General features: G+C 35.7%; 2 protein-coding genes and 1 long non-coding RNA gene across 3 annotated transcripts; all 3 read left to right on the top strand.

The window, feature by feature from the left end:
- Window positions 1–6,969: 6,969 nt before the first annotated feature.
- Window positions 6,970–8,157, top strand: LOC113291850 (F-box only protein 6-like). Its single transcript, XM_026541339.1, has one exon. The coding sequence runs from the start codon at window positions 6,970–6,972 to the stop codon at window positions 8,155–8,157; it is 1,188 nt and encodes a 395-aa protein (XP_026397124.1).
- Window positions 8,158–19,663: 11,506 nt separating this feature from the next.
- On the top strand, window positions 19,664–20,779 carry LOC113290183. Its single transcript, XR_003331451.1, has 2 exons — window positions 19,664–19,985; window positions 20,617–20,779. It is a non-coding gene; the product is annotated as an uncharacterized LOC113290183 (long non-coding RNA).
- A 263-nt stretch (window positions 20,780–21,042) lies between these two features.
- On the top strand, window positions 21,043–24,551 carry LOC113290181 (extensin-like). The gene is made up of 3 exons (XM_026539734.1): window positions 21,043–22,182; window positions 22,313–23,431; window positions 24,244–24,551. Exons 1-3 carry the CDS (start codon window positions 22,095–22,097, stop codon window positions 24,273–24,275), a joined length of 1,239 nt encoding a protein of 412 aa, XP_026395519.1. The 5' UTR covers window positions 21,043–22,094; the 3' UTR covers window positions 24,276–24,551.
- Window positions 24,552–25,851: the final 1,300 nt, after the last annotated feature.

Below are 25,851 nucleotides of genomic sequence, written 5' to 3'. Positions count from 1 at the left end.
AAGGTTTTCTTGGACTAGCCAAGTAACCACCCAATTTGGGTTAGGTTCACTTCTAATTTCTCATTTCAAATTCCAAATCAATTTTCTATTTCAGTTACAATTAAGTTTGTTTTAATGTCAATTTCAATTTCAACAGTTCAGTTTAGGTTTAATTTTGTGTTTAGCAAGTTTGATCTTGATTTAATTTTCAACTGTTAGTGCAATTAGGTTTATGTTAGTTTAATTTTAATCTCAACTCCAGTTTCATGCCCTATTTAGCTTATACCCCTGTTTTGTCTGATGTTTAGGATATTTGATCTCATGCAATGTTTTAATTATGTTTAATTTTAATGTCATGTTAGTGCCATGTTAGTTCACTGTAAATGTTTAATGTTAAGTATGTTCACTGTTAGTGGTGGAAGTTTAGGTTATAATTCTTGTAAATTGAGCTAATTGAGAAATGGTGGAATTTAGTGCTCACTAGCAAGCTTCTTCTCCTTCTATTCCATTTATGTATGCCCTGGAACATAGGCAGGCTAGAACCTCCACCTAGCTCCATTAGGGACAAGGATTTAACCAAAAACAGCCACTGCCTAGCATTTTTTCCTGCTCTTCTTTGTTATCTATCTGTTTTTGTGGCTTTTTATCACTGTTTTTATAGCTGTTTTTATAACTGTTTTGTGTGAATGTTAGGCTAAAGCCTTTTGAGTCATTGGATTGATTGAGCAGTGGGGAGAAACTAGTGCTCACTAGTGACTGTGAGCAAACTAGTTCTCTTCCCACTCTAGTAGTATGCCTAGGCTCACCTTCACCATTTCACCTTCACCATCACCCCTGCCCTTGGCTTAGGCCTTGGTTTACTTCCATTGTTCTTGTTTAGTTCCATTGTTCTGTCACTGTTACCTTTGCTTCACTGCTTTTACTACTTGCTACTGCCTTGTTTTCTTCCCCTTGGCCTGCTGCCTTTTCCTTGCTGCTGGTGCTGCTGCTTTCTTTTCCTTGCTGCTGCTGCTGCAACTGGGCTGCTTTTTCTTTTCTGTTTTCATTTCACTGTAAATAGCATTGCATTGTAAATAGCATTGTCTTCTCTAGCTTCCTTTGCCTCATTAGAGCCATTTTCTTGGATTGTTAGCTTACTGCCCTGCCTTGGCCATTGTCTCCTAATTGCATTCTGTTTTGCAAAGGACCAGCTCATTGTAAGGCCAAAGGCCCAGTCCACTGTTGAGTCAACCAAATCCCACTTCATTACCAAGCTCAGTTCATCTCATTTCCAAGAAAAGGCCAAGTTCAGGTGTAAACCAAAAGCCTAGCTTAACCTGAGGCCCATCCAACTGAGCCCAAGGCTCAGTTCACTTCAAGAATATTGAGCCCAGACCACTTGAGTACAAAGGATCAGTTCACTTCATTGGTACTCAAAACTCATTGGTACCAAAGCCCATATCCCATTGTTATCACCTTAACTCAAAAGCCCAATAGCAATTTAGAACCCAAAATAGCTAGAAACTACAAAACACACCCAGTCTCTGTGGATCGACCCGTACTTGCACGAGCTACAACTGACGACCGTGCACTTGCGGTATTACTGTAGGCCCGTTTTTATTACGCTTCAATTTTATACGCTTTCCCGGGTCCACCAATAGTCTTTCAAATCAGGGTTTTGCCTTGGTAACAAAGCAATAAATATCCACCATTAGATGAAACCTGATTTATATTCAAGCTAATATTTCTCAACCGTTAGATCGAAAACTTAGCTTGTTATACACACATGAAATGCACGCTTCTAGGTTTGTTAACCGTACCCAAACGTGTACATTGTTGGTTCAACAATAATCAACCAAAAAGTTAGCCATATGAGCATTTCATATCAACCATGTTCTTCTTCACCATAACTAGTTCAAATGACTCAATTGAACTAGTTAGAGAGTTGTTCAGTTGCAAGGAAATATTATGTAACTACACAAGACATAATTGAAGCAAAGATGATTTGATTCACTCGAATCGGTTCATGAACTTTTATAGCCACGATTTGCAAATAGAATTCCTTAGTCTTTTTAAGTTTAAGTTTAGAAATCATCTTTAGATATATAACCTTCTCAAGTTCGCGGACTTAAGATACCGGACAGAATTTACAAACTCCAGCAGAAATTCTCGGGACGAGAACTTCGCCGGTTCGCGGGGTGAGTTTGTGGACTTAGATTCACGCACTAGTTTGTCAACTCCAGCTGAAATTCTCAGGTTTGAGAACTTCGGTAGTTCGCGGACTTGGCACTTGCCATTCTTCCGGTTCTCTTGATCAACAAAGTTCGAAAACTTTGGTTCAAGGAATAGGACTTATACATAACTGTGTTTCCACAACAATGCTTATTCCCACCATTAGTTATGTAATCTAAACTCTCAGTCCAATCATTGAAACATTCTTAGAGGACGTTATATAATTGTTACACCATTTATCGTCAAAGCAATTTTCAAAGTGATTGAAACATATCATGACTTTCGTCACTAGGTAAAGATAAACTTGGTCGAAGCGAAAAGCTTACTAACACATATTTCGATATATAGATAGGCGAGGTATACTCGGCTCGAAATACCAAATGTGTGTAATCATAGTCTATATATATAACATACGACTTTTTGTCTCAAAGAGTAGGAGATAGAATAGATAGACTTTTGAGTGACAGATAAGTTCAAGTCTCCACATACCTTTTTGTCGAGAAGTTCCACCGGTTCCTTGAGTAGATCTTCGTCTTGTATGATGAACCGCCATGGAGTCCTTGAGCTTAACTACCCTTACTATCCTATTCCAAGACTTAGCTTTAGTAGACTAGAAATCAAGACTTATAGTTTTGATCACTAACATTGACAAACATGCTTGAGATCGCAACGCATGCGAGTTCGACCGAGCAATGCTTTAACATTGGGATTAAAACTATGATCTCTAGAGAAATATTTAGGCTCTCCTTGGGTTCTTGACATTCAAAACAATAATATTTCAAATATATTAAAGAGAACTTTGAAAATAGATTTTATTCTTGGTCAAGTACTTCTCTTTCTCAAGCAGTTAGACGTACTATGATAAAACATATACTTAACTCAGTATATGTTTATCAAATGGGAAATTATAAACTACCTAATAACCTAATTCAGCAGCTGACTACAATGGAGAGGAAGTTTTTCTAGTGATATAATAATAATAAAGGTGCTAACCCTATTGCTTGGCTCAATGTTTGTAAGTCCAAGGACTTTGGAGGTCTTGCTTTCAGGGACCTATAGAAACTCAACTCAGCCTTACTCACTAAACTTTCTTGGAAAACTTATAATGATTCAAGCAGTTTGATGTCTCAAGTATCGGGGAGCAAATATTTCAATGTGGAGACTTAATTCATCAGAATATTTCAGCTAAAAGTTTTTCTTACACTTGGAATGGATTACAAAGGGCCTTGAAATGGTTCAAAAAAATTAGGTCATGGATATCAATAATGGGAGAAGAACTAAAATATGGAAGGATAATAAATTGATAACTGGTATGCTTCATCCACCTATTCCTATTAATGAATTCCACAGGTTTTATGAAGATGTTGCTGAATTATATCTTCATGACTCAAATCTTTGGAATATAAATTTGTTAACTTAACTATTTGATTCCAACACTTCTTCAAGAATTCAGACTCTTTTCATAGATAACAGTAAAGAAGATATTATGATATGGATGCATATTGGTGATGGAAAATTGTCAGTTAAAAGTACCTACAAGATGTTAACTCAGTAACAGAGAGGTGCAAGTTAATGGGGTTACACTTAACTCCAACGTTTTGAAGGCATTATGGAGATGTAAGGCGGCTCACAGAATCAAGTTGTTTGCATGAAAATATATCAGAGGTATCAACATGACAAAGAGTAAGAGAGCCATATAGACCAATGAGGTAGAGACTCATTATGATATTTGTGGACATGCTGAAGAAATAATGGAACATATTATATTTGAATACGCAGACATGTCAGATCAGTCTGAAGAGGTGTTAACATTAATATCGATGCAGTCAAGGAAAATTACAACTTAGTCTCAGAGTGGGTTATCAGCTGGTTTTCTTCTGATGACAATGATAAAGAAGACAGATGGATATTTTATCTTTTGATTGGTTCCTAGATTTTGTGGAAAGATAGGTGTGATGTAACCTTTCAGGGAGTATCCCTTAACCCTCATTCCTCTGTGCATAGGATACACTACCACTTAGCGTCTCATTTGCACGATTCTTCTTCTCAGTTAAGTGTTGTTAGTACTGGTACGAATATTTCAAGATGGAAGACTCCTTGATAGGGAGTCATTAAAATTAATTTAGATAGATCTTTTGATCATGACACTAATTGTTTTGGCACTGGTTTGGTTATGCTTGATAATACAGGTACTTGCTTTGGAGTCAAAGGAATCTGTGGAGATGGAGCATTGAGTCCTGAATCAGTGGAATGCCTGGCAGTAAGGGAAGCGATATATTGGGCTAAGGTAAGACAAAGACATTATTCTTGAATTCAAGTTGAAGCTTGTCACACAGTCCATCAATGGGAACACTCTACTTATTCAATGGGAGAATATGAATTTAATAAAAGAGATAAAACATTTAATCTCTGGATTTTCATTTTGTGAGTTTGTTTTTGTTAGTCGAGATGACAATCAGATATCTGATGTTTTAACTAAAACTGCTAGAGAAAAAATAATAAACATTGAAGCTTATATTGTGGTCTTTTAGCAAAGGACCACAATTTCAGTTAATTTCCAATAAAATTTCAGTTTATCAAAAAAAAAACAAAAAAGTGGTTTCCTGTAGATTTTACTTGGAAGCTTTTCTTTTCTTTCTTTGAAGCATGCTCAAGCCTTTGTATTACTTAGACGTACATTTTGCATATTCTAAAAAAAAAAGTGAAAGAAAATAAGAGATCGTCAACCGTGAGGTAAAGCCAACAAGATAACAAATCCTTGCATGCATGGGCAAAAGAGGCAGCAAAACTCTTCAGGAATTTATTTATTTATTTGTGTTGTAGCGTTCGTTTAAGTAACTCCCAATATTCAATGTTAGCCGAATGCAATATAAATAATGATATATCCTAAACAAATAGGTAGGCTTTTTCAGCACAATTGGATCCAATATTGCAGAAAGCTCAACAGTTAAGTTGTTTGGACTGGAATAGTCCAGGGATGGGTGACCTCCCGGAAGCTGATGTTGGATGACCATAGCGGTGAACGTTAAAAATTCTACACTGTGGTCGGGATGAGAGATTACGTGGTATGGGTTGGTCCAGGTACTGGTCTCATGAGTAGCAGGAAACCGAGAACAACTCCAATCCAGGGGGTGAGATGTAACATTCAACATTCGGCAGTGGTTGGCCGAGTGGAATTCAAGTAATGGTATATCGTAAATAAATATCGAGGCCTTTTCAACACAATTGGCTCCAAAGTTACAAAAAACTTTGTTGTTAAGCGTGCTCGGGTTGGAGTAATCCAGGTAGATGACTCGGAAAGCTATCACCGGATGACCGCGGTGGCTAAGTGGGAACATTATAGGTCGGATCATTAAAATTTATACATATTCATGATAAAAATTCTGATATACTTTTTAGGCAGAAAAAATCTCGTTGTCAACCCTGGTTCCGTTAAGCCTACTGCGGCATCATATTTAACCGAATTAGTGATCTTCTACATCCATCGAGAATATTATGGAAGGATTTCCTGGATAAAATATGTGTTAATAAATAGTCTAAAGTTATCACGCTAGCTTCTGCATGTGTGATTACTTTGTTAAAATCGCTCTTTCTTTTCCAGATTAAATCACTCAGGCATCTTTCTGACATTTTTGTTAGAACCGTCATTCATTCATAAAAGTCTTTTAGATATTTTGTTTGGCTACCTCAATAATACCGTCTGATTACCTATAAAAGTCTACGGCGATCATGTCATCATGATCAGTTCATCTAAACAAAACTCTGTAGTCAAGCACTTACGCAGACAAATAAGGTAGAACTTGCAAAATCTAATAAAATTTTGAGTTTAGACTTATCGAGGACTTCAAAAATTCTGGTTTTCATTGCCTTCTCTTCCGCGATGGACGAACATTTATCAATCACCGATAAGGAAGAATCTAATGAGTCTAAAGTTTCTATCTCAGAGATCGAAGATTCACAGGTATATGCATATATGTTAGTACAATAAACGTCGTTAATTGATATTTTTCTTTGTCTCTTTATTTTTTTACTCAATCAGAAAAGACATTTATTGATTGCGAAAAATAAATTACTACACAAAAAATGTGACTCCTGCAAAACATGAATTAAACATTGGTCAATTGATATATACATGAAAACTTAAATAAATTTGTAATTACTTTCCGCATATAAAATGATTTGTCTTTTTTCTTTTTTCTGATTTCTACTCAAATCATAGATTTTATCCGTTTTTGGTGGTCATTTATCATAGTTTCCACTTACATATTTATTTATTTATGTTTCTATCAGATTACTATAAATAAAAAGAAATTTTCGGCATGTCACAAAACGATACATTGTAAATATGATAGTATAGATGCATAACCTCTTTATGTATTCGGAAAATTATTTTAAATGTCAACATAATGGTACACATAAATTTTAAATTCTCGTTCCTTTCTCAAAATTTGCGTTGTTAAAAGTTTACACAATACAAACATATATGTTCTTATTGGTACTTATATTCTATTAATAATTAATCTTAAAACTCAAGAAAAATAAATCCAACACGTATAAGTAATAAAAAAATTTGATGTTATATTTATTTTGAGTTAAATAAGTAATGTTAATGAATCAACCATATATGTAATAAAAAATGTGAATTTTATTATACTTTTTCCGCTTATCAATTAATGCAAATGAAATAATCAACTAATGTATATATAAAATAGAGTTCGAATATTGTATTTATTTTATGCAAAGTAATTATTAATTATGTTTATGAAACAACCACAGGTAATGCATGTTGATGCAGAAACTATCTCCTCGTCTAATCCCTGGGAGAAATTAGATGATGCAATGGTAGAAAGACTATTTTTACTGATTCCCATATCTGAAATCTTTGCTCATTGTCAGTTTGTTAGTAAGAGATGGAATTCAGTAATTCATTCTCCAACCTTTTCGATCGTCTCGAAACGGCCACCATGGTTTATAATATTTGATGTAGCAAATAGCAATTGCCTTGTTTACGATATGGAAGTTTCTGATTATCGCCGACCATGTTTCATTGATAATTTTCGGATACCTACTGAACTTGGTGGAAAACTAGGCCATCCATTTGCTTCATCTGGTGGATTAGTATGTTTTTTTGGTCCAAGTGAAATTGAAAACTTGATTGTTTGCAATCCATTTCGTGGGTTAGTTAGAAGCTTACCTAAATTTTGTGTGACTAAAAAAGAATATGTTAGAGGAATCGCAATTCATGCACTAGGCTCTAATTACAAGGTTTTTATAGTTCATGGCATATGGCCAGATTTGGGTATGAACTTTTTTTCATCAGAAGATAAGGAAGGTAACTGGATTCAATTACCGTTAAATAACCTAAAACAAGTATATGAATCGATGTCATTATTACAAAGAGAAGTTCTTAATGATGATAATGATCTTGTACAGTTCAAAGGTGTGACTAGTTTGGGTAAAGAAGGACAAATTTTGGTTTATTTCATCATCTTAAAGGGAATCATACTTTGTTTTGATACCCTAAAATATACAATTTGTAAGTACCCAAGATTACTAGGACGAGAATTTGTAGCAATAGACATGGCTGTATGTTGTGGGAAAGTTTATCTTGTGGTACTTATGGAACCATTAGTTGGCATATCTACGTCAACTTCTCATGTTGAAATTCCAAGAAGAACATTACGCATCTGGGAATTCGCCGATGAGTCAAGAGAATGGAAGCATACTTCAGCAATGCCATCAAACATGTGTCAAGAGTACGACATTGAAGCTCATCTCATTTGTGCTGGTCATGACGATTATATAATGGTTTGTATCAACTCCACACATGATAATATCTTCCACCAAATATTGTTATATAACATCAAGAAGAATACTTGGTCTGAGCTTGTACCTGATTTTGACGATGATAACTTGAGAATAGTTTGGGGTTATTGTTTCAAGCCAGATATTGATGCTAAAGTATAGATAAGTATTTATTTTTATTTATTTTAAAATTTATAAATAAATATGATATTCTACTAAAGACTTGATTAGTTTCCTAGTTTTGATAATAATTAGGAGAGATACATGGTTTAGGTTTGTTTTATTATTTTTTTTATTTATAAAAACTGCATTTGGTCAAATTTACGATATTTTAAATCTTAAAAGTGTTTGAGATCCTTTTGAATCGTTTTATCACCTGAATTAGCTTAGGATAAAATTGAAAAAAAAAATCGGAAGAACGTCTCTCATGAATGATTCGCAGCTAGCCATTTTGTATGTTTATGTTTAGTTTTTTTCATATTGAATTGTGTATGATTTCAAATGTTAATAAACGATTTTACAAGGAATTAGAATGTTCAACGTCCAATCAAGTTTTAATTTTCTATAGATAAATGTCCTAAAATATTTGAGGATCTTGAAGATGATCTCTAAGGAGATGACTCGATCTATTGAATAAACTAATCGTTTGTCGATTATAGTCAATATTTCTGTAAATATTCAAACTATCAATAAAATATGAATGATAAGTTTTTATTTATAAATCCTCGTGTCATTCTTTTAATAGTTGTGATTGCATTGATTGTTCCAATTTAATATTTCTTCTTTGCTTGAATATGGGATAAATTTCAGTTCTGATTAACTAAGGCTCGGTCTCATAGTGGCTTATGTTTTTATGATTTTCTGACTTTTTGATCTAGAGGATTTCATATCTAACTTTTTGCGTTGCTTTATCAAATAATCATAAGAAGATGGTGGTTATTTAACTCATATGTGATGAGCGTCGTTTACTCAACAAAATAATAAGATGTTTCCCACTAATTAACAAGTAATAAAGCGGTAGTAAGGATCGTTCCCACGAGGAGTAATGCAATTGATATGTTATCTAAATTCGCGAGAATATTAAATAAGGGTAGTTGGTTGATATAAAGAAGAATAAAAAGGATAACAAGAAAAAGATGATGATAATTAAGAAATCCTTCGCCGTCACTAATCGTTAACTCAATAGTGTACCCGTTTATCTCTTTTTAGAATCAATTTTCACCAACCGTAGAATAGAAGGTATGCTTAGCTATCCCCAAAATTCCTGCTGTCACTGGACGCAGAAGCGCTCGACTACCAGTTTCTATCCAACTGAGCCCCCCTAAGGTACGCTTACAAGGTGTAACTCAATCAAATGCTTTAGGGTTTGTGAATTTAGGTTTGATCCCAGCAGTTAAACTCGGTACGCTCGGTCCACTTACTGGTGTTGTCTTTACTCGCAATTTCTCCACAGAATCCCTCCATAAGGTCTCGCGATTTCTACTTGTGTAGGAAATAAACGACAATTACGGATCGTTCAAATCTCTACTAGCATTCGAATGATTAATAAACTAATCTAGTTGCGCATCCAAATCAATCTAAGAATCAATCATAAACCTTCAATATGGTAAAAACAATCCACAATGATTAACTTTAAAACTCGAAATAAACCTGTAAATAATTGAGCTTCACAATTAGAACTTTGAATTCATCCTTAACAATCAAAAGAATATAGAAAAGAGATGGGGGATGGGGAAAACGGTGAGAAGAAGATATCCCAAATTGTATCTAAACTTCCCTATATATAGAGTTTTGTAACATCTTCTTGAAGAAACTAGGAAACCTAGCTAAGATAGGAAAGCGCACCTCCTTAAGAATTGTGTCCCGTGCATCGCATCCCGTGCCAAAGGGTTGCCAAACTCGCCAAAATTCCAAATACCGTCCACGTCCAAGTCTTGGCCGGAAAAAGAATCGAGAGAACCATCCAAATGGGCTTGCGTCAAAATTGGAAAAAAAACAGCCCAATTCCTTAATTAACAGTCAATGGCTTGTCAGTCTGCCAAAACTGACAGCACAATCTCTCCTCACTCTCCACGGTGAGTTTTCAACCGTAAGGCTTCCTGACTTTGCCCACGGTGTGGTTTCTCCACCGTAAACTAACCTGAGTTTATATCCCAACCGTAGCTTCACCTGCGATCATCTCCGGTTAGGCAACATCACCAGAAAACTCCCAGCATCATCGATCAACGTTAGCAGTTCCATTAATGGCCGAAAACTCGAGCTCTACCTTCCATCTCTCAACTTCTTCTTTATTGTTCGACAGTTAGCCATAACTCACAGACCACAGCATCACATTCGCTGCCATGCCATTCTTTTACCAAATCACCGATCATCGCCACTGTCCCATCTTTCTCCACTGTCTTGAATCTGAAACTCACTTTCCACTCATTGGTTATGGCAGCAACACCATTAACACAACAGAACCCAAAATACCACGAACTCGGGCCAAGCTCTAACCCCACATATCACCGACGAATTCTTCTCATTATTCTCTTCCATCACCACGATCACAACAAACTGCATCACTACCATGTCATCTTTAGTTCGATCCCCTAGCCATCTACCATTATTCACCTCCAGCTGCAATTGCTCTTCACCATTAACAAACGGTCAAACAGCATCATTAGTTTACTATCACCGAGCATTCACAACTGCGGCAACAACATCAGTTTCTCATCACTGCCAACTTCCCGAACCTGTTATACTAAGACCAAACTGCAGCTCCATTTGCTTCTATTCGAACCCAGCAATCATCACGAGACTCCCATGCATTATTCTCATCAATGGAAGTTCTGCAACAACCAGGGTCTCAACTGGTTTCTCCTCTGTCCATCTCTCGACCTCTGCCAAATCCCTTTCTCGTCTTCGCTATCATGGTAGCAGCAGCAGTCACCACCATAACTATCAACTTGTACCACCTGCATTGCAATACAACATTAACAGCTCCATCTGTTAATCATCTCGAACACAGATTCAAATCCACCAGAGACCGTAGTTTCCATTTCTGTAGAAGCACATTCTTGTTCTTGGCCGCATATATGAATTACTTCATCCCCCATTTCATGACAGAAACCACCAGCATCAACACTACCACATCTGCAATCTCAGTGCCACCATCATAGCCACAACAGATCAAACCTTCTTCTTCTTTGAACATCACAGACCCATGACAATCAACATCTTCAAACCCTGATTTCACTGTTGATTCCTCACCAGTTCCATTGTCGAATCCAGCCGCAATTGCCATCACCAGCTGTTGCACTTTCACACACACACACACACACACACAGAATCCATGCACAGGAATTCAATTCAAACAATTGCAGCAATAACCCCTGCAAAGAACTTGAAGTAGTGAAGAAAAGTTCAGTGAGGCCTTTTATCAAACATGCAGTGTGCACAATCCTGGTAGTGTAGGAAATGAGTAAGTTGTGATGTTCTTAGCCGCTTCCATGCTTCAATTCTCCCTGCAATTTGAATTCATAGTAAACTCATTCAACCCATCATTTCGAAGAGCAACAGAGATTAATCAACATTCACAATTGACAATTCAATCCTTCAATCTCAACAGCAGCACCATTAACTTCCTTGGTTCGAACCTAATTCGGCCTGCAATTCTTAAGCTACCACCTTCTTTCTTCTTGTCAGCAGAAACTACTTCTTAATCGTCATAACAAACAACATCAGATCCCCAAATGCTGCTCATCTCGACCTCCTAATACCTCAAGCTCAACCAACATAAACAGCAGCACCCTTGATAATCTACCCTCCAGTTCCATGCATCGAAATTAGTTATAATGCAGCAGCACGAGAATGGCCAGAACTGGTGATGAAACTCATCCAAGTTCTGTTCTGCTCGAGTATAAATGGTAGAAGACGGTGGCCCTGAGTAACTTGAGCGGGTGCCTATAGTAAATCCGTTGAGAATCAAATGGTGCCTTGTTTGGCTACCTCCAGTAATTCATAATGGATTTCAGGTGGTTACTTCTTAACGCCCACGCGACTGCCGGTAGTGGTCCCATACAATGATAATTCCCGTCTCTTTTGGTAAATTGGACGAGTTCTTATTCTTTTCGGGAATAAGCTCCAAAATTCTCATAAAATATAAAAGAAAGCTAATAATAAAATTTTACTAGAAAACTAACTAAGAAAGCATAATCAATCGATACTTAGAGAGGTGTTTTAAACACCTATCAATATATGAGTCACACATATATACTAAGTATCGATTTATGTTCTATAAATTGTATATTCAGTATAATATGGGTAGTCTTGGTTCTAGTCTTTCTCTTGTGGCAGATGAAGAATTATTTAGGATAATCTCTTTCTTGAGAAGTAACTAGATCGAGTCCATTCTAGTTTTGGCTAATTAAAGTTAGGGAACAAATTGAAGTTAGGGAACGATTACTTTGGTTAATCACTTTCCTGCATAGAAAACTAAGTTACTTTTTGATTTTAGTTTTTGCTTATCAAAATAAGAACAATTAATAGTATAATTGGATCCTGATAAGAAACTAGGTAATTAACCTAGTTTGGCTTATCAAAATAAGGTATAATTATATAAATATAATTGGATCCTGATAAGTAACTAAGTTAATTCCGATCTTAGTTTAACTTATCGAAATAAAGGAAAATTACTTCGGGTAATTGTTCCTTGGTAAAAGGCTCAATTCGGTTTAGTGTTGCTTCTCAAAAGTGGTATGTTATACCTCTGATTCACTTAGACTCTTATAGATTGTATCGAGTTTTTTGAACTTGAGAGTCCTTTCAAAATACTTGTTATATTTTTTGTACCTTTGTTATTTTTATGACAAAAAGAGGGAGAAATATATGCAGTATATAGTGATTTAACCATCATTTAGAAATGATATAAGTGCAAAAGTATATATCTAAACGTAATGAGTAAAGCATTGATCAAGGGGCAGAAATGTATGATGCTACGTAGTATTTCATACTACATGAATGAATAACATATATGTTCGGATAAAATATATTCCTAGATTACCTATAGGGGGAGTAAAACTTTTTTTATTTAAATGCGTCAACGTAGGCATTTATTTTTTGAATATTTATAGAATTTTTGTTATTAAAACTTGAAAACAAGCATATAAAAATATAATTAAGAGATTGTTGTGTAATGTAATATATTTGTCTTTTAATTCTTGTATTCTCCATAGGTAAAGAGTTTTGTAAATAAAATTGACAAAAGGATTAGAGCATTGCTCGGTTGATCCCACCAAGCATTGGTATGTGAAATTTGGTTGTCATATTTTTTAGTTCCAAAATTTAAAGTTGCTTGATTTGATTACTGGAGTCAACTTCGTTTGGTCATACTAGGAACATAAAAATGTTGAAACTCGCTCTTGATACTCATGAAGAACCTGAAGCCGTATGGGCATGAACGAACACATCATCCTTTATTTTGTGGTTAGTAACACAGATTTGACTTGTTTCATTTTTATCTACGTTTTTTCGAGTCAGTTTTTGTTGAAAACATAACATATGAAGTTTGTTTACTTGTTTCTAGTATTAGCGACTTGATCATTTTATTATAATCAAAGTTTCAAGGAAAAATATACTAGTTTTTACATACGATTTTGTATATGGAGTTACGAAGTATAGTTTATCTATTGACTTCGTAGAATTTACATAACACTAATCGTTAATTCGTTAATATTTAGTTTGTTGAGTTTCCGATTGAATATGCACCTTGGAATTATGTTTAATCATGTAATTTAAGGAAATAGACTTGCGAAACTTGTTTCGTAATTGAAACAGTGATTCAGAGGATATCTAGTAGGACTAATCCCAAGGATCTCTAATAGGACTTGTTAGAGCATAGCTCGGTTGACCTCGCATGCGTTGCTATCTCAAGCATGTTTGTCAATGTTAGTGATCAAAACTATGAGTCTTGATTTCTAGCCTACATAGATAAGTCTCGGACTAGGATAGAAAATTGTAGTTGAGCTCAAGGACTTCATGGTGATTCATCGTACAACGACGAAGGTCTACTCAAGGAATCGTGGAACTTCATCAACAAAAAGGTATGTGGAGACTTGAACTTATCTATCACTCAGAAGTCTATCTCTTCTATCTCCTACTTCTTATGAGACAAAAGTCGTATGCTATATAGAATGGATCATACACATTTGAAATTTCGATCCGAGTATATCTCGCCTATCTACATCTCAAAATAATGTGTTGGTAAAGTGTTTCGCTTTGATCAAGTTTATCTTCACCTAGTGACGGAAGTCATGAAAAGTTTCAACTACTTTGAGAATTGCTCTGACGCGAAACGGTCTGTGAATAACGGCTATATAACGTCCTCTGAGAATGTCTCAATGATTGGAATGAGAGTTTAGATTACATAACCACATATTCCTTAATCCGAAGTTTTCGAACTTTGTTGATTGAGAGAAACCGGAGGAATTGGCTTTGCCAAGTCCGCGAACTGACGGAAGTTCTCGTACCGAGAATTTCTGCTAGGATTTTCCAAAAACTCGTTTGCGTGTTAGTCCGCGAACTGGCGAAAGTATCTTTGCCGAGATTTTCTGCTGAGTTTGGAAAACTCCACCGGTTGTCTTAAGTCCGCGAACTTGTTTGTCAGCTTAAGTGGTTATGATCTAAAGATGTGCTCTGAACATGAAACTAAAATTACTAAGGAATGTTTTATGCAAACCGTGGCTATAAAGTTCATGAGCCAATTCAATTGAATCGAATTATCGTTGTTTCAATTGTGTCTTGTGTAGTTACATAAGATCTCATAGCAATAGAACAACTCTTTAACTAGTTCGTTTGAGTCAATTGAACTAGTTATGGTGAAGAATAACAGGGTTAATATGAAATGCTCATATGGTTAAACTTTTGTACACGTACACGTTTGGGCATGGTTTTCGCAAACCCAGTAAACGTCTATCCAAGTGTGTGTGACAAGCTAAGTTTTAGATCTAACGGTTGAGAAATATTATCTTGAATCTAAATCAGGTTTTCATCTAACGGTGAATATGGATTTCTTTGTAACAAAGGCAAAACCCTGATTTGAAGGCTATATAAAGGAGACATCTAACATTGTGCGAAAATAATCCCCACACGTCTGTGTGATACTAGTGTTCTCGCTAGAGTTGATTCTCCTTTAACCTTTGGTTTTCTTCTCTAAAACCAGGTTAACGACTTAAAGACTTCATTGGGATTGTGAAGCCAGACCGATACTACTTTTATCGTAGTTGTGTGATCTGATCTTGCATCTTATATCGTACGAGTACAATCTATTGATTGGCTTGAGATCGTGAGAGTTCTCAGATAGGCAAGATAAAGAAGTCACAAACATCTTCATTTCACTGTTTGTGATTCCTCGACAAATCGCCTGTGTAGTCAGGAAGGATTGTAGAGAGGCGATTGATTAATCTAGGTTGTTCTTCGGGATTATAAGACCGAATTATCAATTGGTTCATGTTCACCTTGATTTCATATTTTAAAACGGAACAAAACCTAGAGTTTATCTGTAAGAGACAGATTTATCCTTTGATAGACTTTTCTGTGTGAGACAGATTTGTTTATTATAAAGTCTGCGATTTTGGGTTGCAGCAACTCTTGGTTGTGGGTGAGATCAACTAAGGGAATCAAGTGCGCAGTATCCTGCTGGGATCAGAGGCGTAGGAATACAACTGTACCTTGGATCGGTGGAAGAATGATTGGGGCTCAACTATAGTCTAGTCCGAAGTTAGCTTGGAGTAGGCTAGTGTCTGTAGCGTCTTAATACAGTGTGTATTCAATCTGGACTAGGTCCCGGGGTTTTTCTGCATTTGCGGTTTCCTCGTTAACAAAACTTCTGGTATGTGTGTTATTTCTTTTCCGCATTATATTTGTTATATAATTAAATAATACAGGTTGTGTGTTCGTGATATCAATTGGAAATCCAACCTTTGGTTGTTGATTGATATTGATTGATCCTTGGACATTGGTCTTTGGTACCGTCCAAGTATTCCTTGTGTTTGATTAGGACTCGCTGATTTCTATTAGCTCGAGTAATATCAAAAACAATAGAGAGATATTAACTCCTTGAGATACTTTTATCTAGATTGAGTCTGATTGTCTAGTTGATTCTCTAGCAAAGTATTTCGCAGTTAGTCCATACAGATTGCTAAGCGAAATATTGGGTGGTGTTGTTAGACCCCCGCTTTTTCAGGATCGGTCCTATGGATCTCTAATAGGACCGATCCTATATAACCAAATGTGCATTCCCAATTTGTCTACTATCTTAGGGTTCGTGTATATGGAATATCGAGGGTATCAAGTACACCACAATCTATTCGATATCAACCTATAAGTCCGATACCTTGCGTGTATAGACAGAGACTGTCAACAAGATTTCAAACCACAAGGTATACACTTGGTATATAGTACAAGTTCGAAACTGAATCTTAAACTATAGGCATCAACCCAAGTGTTTGAATTAAGTACAAGTGCAATTGCTTTAAATATATCTTGAACAATTATAATGTGGAAATCTAAGTAAAATCACACAACAAGATTTTGTTAACGAGGAAATCGCAAATGCATAAAAACCCTAAGACCTAGTCAAGTTTTGAATACTCTCAGAATTAAGACGTGATACAAAAAACACTACCAACTTCGTATAGTTGAGACCAATTAAACTACCCCTAGTTACCTAGTTCCCTCAATATCCCTGCACCCACAACCAATCTGTCCAATGTCCGTGAATCCTAAGATAATTTCCACTATCTTAAGTTTCTTCATCCGCTGTGAAGACTTCAAGCTCAACTCCTTTTGATCATGTTCTAAACAATAAAGGACTAATCTGTTTGGTAACCACTTTACTCATCTCAAGAAGTTCAAAAAAATATAAGAGTTGAGTTCATAAAAGCTCTTCCTTTGTCTAGCAAGATCTACCAACAACTCATAGGGATGCGAACGACGTCATCTAGGGGAATCACGTGCGTAGGTTATTGTGAGAATCAAGATACACAGGGGCACAACTAAAAATGATTAGATTAGAGGGTTTACTATGTCTCAACTACATTCCAGACCGAATTCTTATAGTACGTTAGTGTTTGTACCAGCTTAATTCAATGTGTGTTCAAAGTGGAAAAGGTCCCAGAGTTTTTATGCTTTTATTATTTTCCTGGGTAACCAAATTCTTATATGTGTTTATTGAAGTTTATCTTTAGTTGTTAAAAACACATCCTTGGTTTCATTTTTATGCAACTAAAAAATTTGATGGTGAACATGATACCCCTCCCATTTTCAAGTACTTGTAGCTGTGAATGGCAACATGACACCAGGGAAATGGCAACAAATGGTCTAATTTCAGGCGTCCTGGTACTTTCAAATAGTAGTTTTAATGATTAGTTTACTTATGTGAACCAAGAGATGACAATTATATGGATCATTCAATTTGTTAAATTTTTATAAGTTTATAACAAAGTGCAGAGTGTAGTAGTTTAGCTAATGTTCCATCTTGGATTGCACAAATCCTCCTATCAAATCCTAATTATATCTGGTTTAACATTTGAATACTTTCTCAAACAAAAATATAAATTATTTTTCAAACGTGTCAACAAAAAATTTAAAGATTGGTAGTTCAATGAAAATGCTCATCCATTGAATTTGATATTCTAAAATTTTGGATTGTGGATGGGTACCCATTACCCGAAACCGTACCCGGTAGAATTGGATCCGGTTCCGGGTCCTAAAGTTGGACCCATTAACAACTTAAGAACCGAAGTGCGATTAGCCGATTGAACCCGAATCTTAACGGGTCCAAACAGGTAATACCCGTCGGGTATCCGTGGATAATGGTTACCCAGTTATTCTATCTTTTGTTTATCTTTTTAGTAAAATTATAAGTATTTTGCTAGTTTCGGCTTAAATTTTTTTTTTTCATTTTTTCCTTACATCATTAATAAAGAAATAATAACAATGTTTAATAAAAATATAATTTAGATTCAAGCAAAAAAAAAATTAGGAACCTGGACCCGATGGTACTCGAAATTCTAAACAGGTCAGTTTCCGGTCCACAAATTTAGGAACCTGAACCCGGCTTTTATAAGTAGGGTCTGAATCTGGGTATAGTGATACCCAGAAGGACTCGTAACCATTGACAGTCCTACCAAAATTACTTCTTGAACTCTATGAGAGAATAATTTTGAGATTTATAGGGAAGTAATCAATTGAGATTTTAAATGACTTTCAGACAGTTTTCAAATCTACTGTTAGTCCCACGGAATTTTGGAAAGTCTCATAATGTCATTTATTATTTGTTGGAGACTTTATTATCCGAAGAGACGTCTTGTTATTTGTTTTAAGTCATTTAAATTCTCTGGAATTACATGTTATCGGATTAAGATTTCGTAAGAGTCACTCCGACACCCTTTTTATTCGAATGAGAAGTAATAGTCATTGCTTTGAAATTTCTAGAGATTTGGGAAGACTTTTTATGAAAATAGGCATGGTAGAAATCTCTCCTCAAGAGGTGATATTCCGGTAGACTTGGAAATTTAGGGAATATTTGTTTTTGAGAGTAGGATTTTTTTCTCTTTTTTTTGTTTGAGATGTTTACCAAGGGACGAGCCATTTGCGTAGTAATACAACTGACCTCATCTGAATATATTGGACATCTCATCTCTCTTCTTTTTTTTTCCCTTGTGTATACAGACCGAGTTTTCTCTTTACCACTTCAAAGAACATCTCTACGGATAAAACAAAGAAAAGATGCCAACCAGTGATGAGATAGCAAATAAAAAATGTGGGATGACTGAAAACTTAGGTCTAGGACAACAGTGAGATTTATTCTGACAACGAACAAGTATTTTACTATAAGTATTCATGGTACTTTTATTAACATTATAATGTGCATAATAAAAAAATTGGAAGATGTTTTAAATTTTTAGTCAAATATTATACTCCCTCCGTCTCAAATTAATTGAGATATTTGTACTTTGCACAATTATTATGGCAAGGAAAAAAAGGTAGTATGTGTAAGTATTTTTACAATTATACTCTTATGGACTAGTAAAACTTAGATTTGATTTATCTCTTAAACTATACCACGTTTATTTCGTAAACTTTACATATATACCGTTGAAAAGCATTTTAAAACACCCATGCAACGAATATAAACATGACTATCAACTTATACATATTTCTTATAGTAACAATAATCAATTAGAAGGGTAGTGTTAGAAATACCCCCTTGATTAGCGAGATGGCTCAATTATTTGTGGGACAAAATTTAAAACCAATTAACTCAGTTAATTTGAGACGGAGGGAGTATAATTTTCGTCCTATACAAGAGAACATCGATGAAATAGTCTTCGATAAATTAATTACTTCCATAAAATAATAAAAAATTTCTAGTCCCAGATAGTTTGTATAAGCTAAATTTTAACTCGATAGATTAATAACTTCGCTAAAATAATAATTTCTTTTGATCCCAAGTCTATTAATTTATCACAGTTTTACAATAAACCACAAAAACTCGTCACACATCTTGTTTTTTCTCCAAATACTTCAAAAATCACTAGAAATTGCTAGATTTTCCGAAAATCCAAAAAACACTCAAATAAATTTTTTACAAAAATCTATAAAGATATGATTCGACTACCCCTCTTAGAACTCTTCTGAACCATAAGACTTGCCCAAACAACATGCATGTACCCGTATTACAAATTCAGGAACCCCTATATCGCCATAAGATCCATATGAAGGAGACTTGTTCAAGAGTGTGAGACTTTTAAAGTCGTGAGAGTTGAGACCCATGCCCTCCGCGAACCTCTCGAGTCCTCCTCGCCTTTCCATTTTCATCGGTATTCCCGAAGATTCTAGTATTTAGCGAAATAGCCTTCTCCACGGGGAAAAAAATCAATCTGAGATTCTAGACATTCTTATTCGGCGATTTGAGCTAAATTCCTTCGACACCTTCCTCTCTGAAGGTAATATAATCTAGAAACTTTGATTCTGATTTTCTTTTTCTTTTTTTCTTTTAGTTAGTTCGTGAAGAGTAAGGATTAATTTGATGTTGTTGTTGTATATTTTGAATTATTTTTCTTCATGTTGCACTGATTTGATTGGATTTCATAAGGATATGTTTTTCTGGATTGTTGATTACTTTGCATCTGATTCTATTAAGCATTGTGTGTTTTGAATTAGATGGATCTTTGTTAGTGCTAGGATTCCTGTTTGATTATAGGTTAGCTAAGTTCAGATTTGAAATTTGGTAGAAGGGCTAATCTGTTATGATTCTACTGCTGCTAGAATTTATGGTATGATAGACTGGTATGCTGTAAGTTTGATGTTGCTAACTATTTCGAGCTTGAAATATTGGCAATTGGATGCTCATGTGTTTTGGATTTGTATGTAATTCTCAATGTTGAACTAACTAATTCTGCTTTATTATATGCTTTTGGTCAATCTTGACTTTCTAGAAAATGTAATAAAATGTTGAAAAATATAGTTTTTGAGAATATTCTGAATAGCTGATGAAAATTGTGTGTCTTGGTATTTATGTAGTTTAATTTTGGACATTATGTATGTGTTGACGTTGTTGTTATAATTGATCTACAGATGCATATTTTTGTGAAAACCCTCGCTGGCAAGGCCATTACACTTGAGGTTGAGAGCTCAGACACAATTGATAACGTTAAGGCTAAGAATCGAGATAAGGAAGGAATTCTGTTACTTTGGAATTCTACGATTCAAGACACAGTTGATACCCAGCAAAAAAAAACTAAGATTCAAGACCATTACTTTGGAAGTTGAGAGTTCTGTTACTATAGGTAATGTCAAGGCCAAGATCCAAGACAAGGAAGCAGAGGTTAATTTTTGCTGGGAAGCAATTGGAAGATGGGCGTACCCTTGCAGACTACAACACCCAGAAGGAATCCACCCTTCACTTGGTTCTACGACTTAGAGGTGGTATGCAGATCTTTGTGAAAACTCTTACTGGCAAGACCATCACCTTAGAAGTTGAGAGTTCACTGTTCGGATACCATTGACAATATAAAAGCCAAAATTCAGGATAAGGAAGGTATTCCTCCAGACCAGCAACGGGTGTACCCTTGCTGACTACAATATAGAGAAGGAGTATACTCTCCATTTGGTGCTTCGTCTCAGAGATGGTATGCAGATTTTTGTAAAAACCCTCACCGGAAAGACCAATGTGAAGGAGAAAATACAAGACAAGATCAGCAGAGATTGATTTTTGCTGGGAAACAATTGGAAGATGGGCATACCCTTGCCGAGTACAGCATCTAGAAGGAATCCATCCTCCACCTTGTCTTGCGTCTTCGTGGTGGTATGCAGATCTTTGTGAAGACCTTGACTGGAAAAACCATCACCTTGGAGGGTTCTGCATCCTCAGACAGATTTACTGAGTACTTACTGATGTTGTTTTAGAAGATCGCCATTTTATCAACTAGAGGGGGCTGATGAGCTCGCTATAAAAGAAAGGAGAGAATAAGCAAGGACTTGCGAGTAAATCTAGCAGCAGGACGAGAAAAATTGAATGTTGAAAGCTAAATAATGAAGGACAAGCGTCGTAAGGATCTGCTTTTGAGCATTTTTTCTGAATTTGTTTGAGGAGCTAGTAAAGAGAGAAAAAGAGAACCTAGTTAGTTAAAGACATAAAAGACACAGATGTGAGACAGTTGAAAGTGTGAGATAGAAGGTCTTCTTTGAGTAGAAAGCAAGTAATGAAAAGAGAAAGCTAAAAAGGCCTTACTTTGTTATTTTTCTCAATATCAAGCTAAGCATCATATACCAAATCAAACTACTTGGACATAATAACACTATAAGCTCTACAAGCGCACACACATAACAAGACTTATCTCTCTGCTCTCTCCCTATATATATAGATAGATAAATAGATAATCTCTCAAGCTACTGTGTCTGGCTACTGCAAGATATACATACCACCAGCTAGTTGCATTTAGAGGTAGTTGCTAGAAGGTTATGGTTGTTGTGTATATTAGCAGTGAGTTAAATTTGTAAATATTCTATCAATATTCTTATAAACTTCATAACTAGTACTCTTGATTATTGGTATGAAGTTTATCTTCATGGTGCCAAAGATGGATATCAGTATCGTCTGCATTCTTCTTATTATCTCTCTTTTCACATCTCAATATGCAGGTAAACTCTCTAGTAAAATATTCATATATATACTGATTGGCTGTTAAATTTTCACATTGTGTTGTTAGAAGGTAACAAAAATTGTTCTTATCGACTGAATTTTGACACCACCGGAGTGGTTTTTATGCAGAAGCAAGAATATCCAAGGTGCAAATGAAGGAGTTTCAACATCTGGATAGTTATAGAGTTCCAAACATCAAATCCACAAATAAAATTTTCAAACACTTTAGTCATTTGGGATTGATGGATCCACCGTTGGATCTTCCCAACTCAAAATCTTACGGTATCAGTTCTCCTTTTAGTTTACCTCCATTTGATTCCCTTCCACCAACATCTCTATCTGAAACTACCCCTCCAGACTGTGAAGATTCACCCTATGCCGCTCCGCCGCCACCTTCTGCATCCACACCAACACCTACTACTCCTATCATCAGTGCACCCCTTCCACCATCACCATCCGCACCTTATATTCTGACACCCATTTTCCCCATCCAAAGCCCACCACAAAGTCCATCCGAAAACCCATATCAAAGTCCCCCATTTAATGACCAAAACCCACCAGAAAGTTCGCCGTTAACGCCAAGTGCACCGATTTTCGTACCAAGTCCAACTCAAAGTCCACCATCTAGTGACCTATTCCCACCTGGAAGTTCGCCGCTTACACCAAGTACGCCGGATTATGTACCAAGTCCAATTACTTACGTTCCGTCTCCTCCAGAATATGTGCCTAGTCCACCGGACAATATACCGAGTCCAAGTGTATATATTCCCGGTCCACCTGAATATGAGCAGAGTCCACCATCATACGTACCCAGCCCATCTGGTGGATACGTACCGAGCCCAGATGTTGGTTATCCACCAAGCCCTGATGTTGGGTATACTCCAAGCCCATTTATAAATGTACCGAGTCCAACTGGTTACGGGATCACACCTGGTGCACCAGTTTTTCAGCCTCCAGTCTTGTTCCCGCCACCCACGGGACCACCATCTCCATACAAGGGTCCACAAAGAGCTCTTTGGTGTGTTGCTAAACCTTCGGTGCCTGATCCTATCATCGAAGAAGCCATGAATTATGCTTGCGGATCCGGAGCGGATTGTGGGTCAATTCAACCTCAAGGAACATGTTACCATCCAGAAACATTGTTGGCTCATGCTTCTTTTGCTTTCAATAGCTATTGGCAAAGAACAAAAGCTGCAGGTGGAACATGTGATTTTGGAGGAACGGCAATTCTTATTACCATCGATCCTAGTAAGTTAAAATTGTGTTTGATACCTTTGTATATTTATACGTACAAGCTATTTCAAAACATATACTTGAGCCAGACAAATAAAAACCTTTTTTAGAAAACATAAATTTTATACGAAAACTATGAGACCTACCATAGAAATGAAATAGTTTACAAGGATGCTAGCTTTTCGGAATTCATTTGGACGGTCAATTATGAATTTTTGTTTGTTGTAATTGACCACTCCTTCAGGGAGAAATAGTCATGTTATCATATATGGAATAAAAAAAAAAAAAATTACTATAAAAATTACAAAACTAGTCATAAAAATCAAAGGTGACCAAACTTGTGTTACAAAAATCCCACTCAAATGTTAGGATCCATTAAAACTCCATCGTAAACAAAATTGATACAAAAACTCCAAATTTTTAAAAATTGATACAAAAACTTCAAATTTAAATGTTGGTTTCGTAAAATTTTATTTTGGTTTCATTATAACATTTGATGAAACCAAAATAAAATTTGATGAAACCAACATTTAAATTTGGGGGTTTTGTGTTAATTTTGTTTTGATGGGATTTTTGTGTTACTTTTATTTTGATGAGTTTTTTGTGGAAGGATGGTGACACCCCTGAGGTTATAACTCGTGGACCGTAAAAATTAATTTAATTCTAGGATGGTAAAGCACCAACAGTTTTACTCTCCCCTTGTTTTACTAAATGATTCCGATTTATAATTTTATCCTAAAATATTTGTTTTTTGGTCTTAATTCTTGATATGGATTTTAATTACACACGCTCAAACTTTACTTACTTTTCTTGTGTTTTTGTATCAGGTTTTAATGGATGTCATTTTATCGCCACGTAAAACTTTGGGAGATGTTTAATAGCAAAAATTACCTAGTTAGTTGTAAGAAAAAGAAATAAGATTATATCTGCAACTCAACGTTCCTTGTCTATTTCGGTTTTGATAGGTGTTGTAACTTGTCAATTTTTTGATAATACAAAAATGGTCCTAATAACGTGATGTACTGTAATTCTCGATTGCGTCATCTTCTTTTTCGGGAACTGATTAGTTAAGGTTCCCACAACTTTGAATTCGGTTATACTCTTAAATTCCATTGAGTTCATCCAGTGACTTAAACTATATTTCAAATATTTACCCTATATATGACTTAAACTATATTTTATTTTCCTATGGTAAATGTAATGTTTGTTATAATTAATTAATAGTACGATGGTTCAAGGTTGGTCATGGACTTTTTGTCTAGTTTTGACTAATGGAGATCCAAGTAAATTAATGGAGATCCAAGTAATCTAGTTTTGGAATCCAGAAACAAACATACCGATGAAATGAACGTTTCGCGATTAATGGAGATCCAAGTAAATTAGGTCTTGTTTTTTTCAGATTTTTTTTTTCTTTTTGAAATTAAGCCAAAAAATCTAGAGTATTATCTTTTACTAGCAATTACTGCTAGATTCAGAGAAATCAACATTTCTACTTGTAGTTTGGTAAAAACTGATTCTGCTGAAAGTAGTAAATTGGGTGTGTCGATGAGAAACGAATCTAAACCCTAAGCAAAATGTACTGCACATGAGTACTTTAGATTTGAGAGATCCATCTGTACAATTCTGGCCTAAACCAAGATATTGTCGTTCCAGTCTTGCTTCGGTCACAAAATGAAGGCAAGGGTTGTTGGTCTTAAGAAGGGAAGCAGAGAAGGTGTTGAGACCAGGATGATGAACTCTGCAAGGTGTGATTGTTTATGACTGAATTTCATAAAAATGGAACTTGCTTGTCGGGGGAAAGCGATATTCTCTGTATTCTCTGAATACTTGTGTGTTATGTCCAAAAATATATATTGAAAATCTATTTTTATATCAAGTCATGATCGATCACCCTGATCTCTTAGGAAGTGGGAGTTGTGAAGTAGTGGAGATCATGGGTGAATGGTGAAAAGCCGTGTCTTATGGTTACGAAAGACTGGACGGTTTGTGCTCCGACTACTCCTTTACACGTCACGTGTCCGCTATTCCAGACACTTTCTCTTAATGAGAGCGTTGTACGCCGCATGTGGTAAACCTCCAGACCAATACCCTAATGAACATCCCCCAGTTGTGCCATGTTTGATGTCTCAAGTATTTTGGTAGAAAATGGCACTTAGTCATGACTGACATGATTTATATTACTAAGGATGCCAGGTAAAAGGATACTCATATAATTTGATTTACCTGAATGAGGCCCATATGTCTCAACTAAGTCAAGTCATAAGAATGGGACTTGCCGCGAATGGTACTCAAAAATAACACACAATGATTATGAGCAGGCAGCTCAAAAACATTCGACGCATGCAAGGCATCATTGTATTTAATCTACCAAGCTCAGTCATGAAGATTTTAATTAGTTTTGAAAAAATGCCTAGCACATGCGACCCACATGGTCA

The sequence above is a fragment of the Papaver somniferum genome, chromosome 6 (genome assembly GCF_003573695.1).
Source record: "Papaver somniferum cultivar HN1 chromosome 6, ASM357369v1, whole genome shotgun sequence".
NCBI classification, from domain to species: Eukaryota; Viridiplantae; Streptophyta; class Magnoliopsida; order Ranunculales; family Papaveraceae; genus Papaver; species Papaver somniferum.
This window is presented reverse-complemented; position numbering and strand designations above follow the sequence as displayed.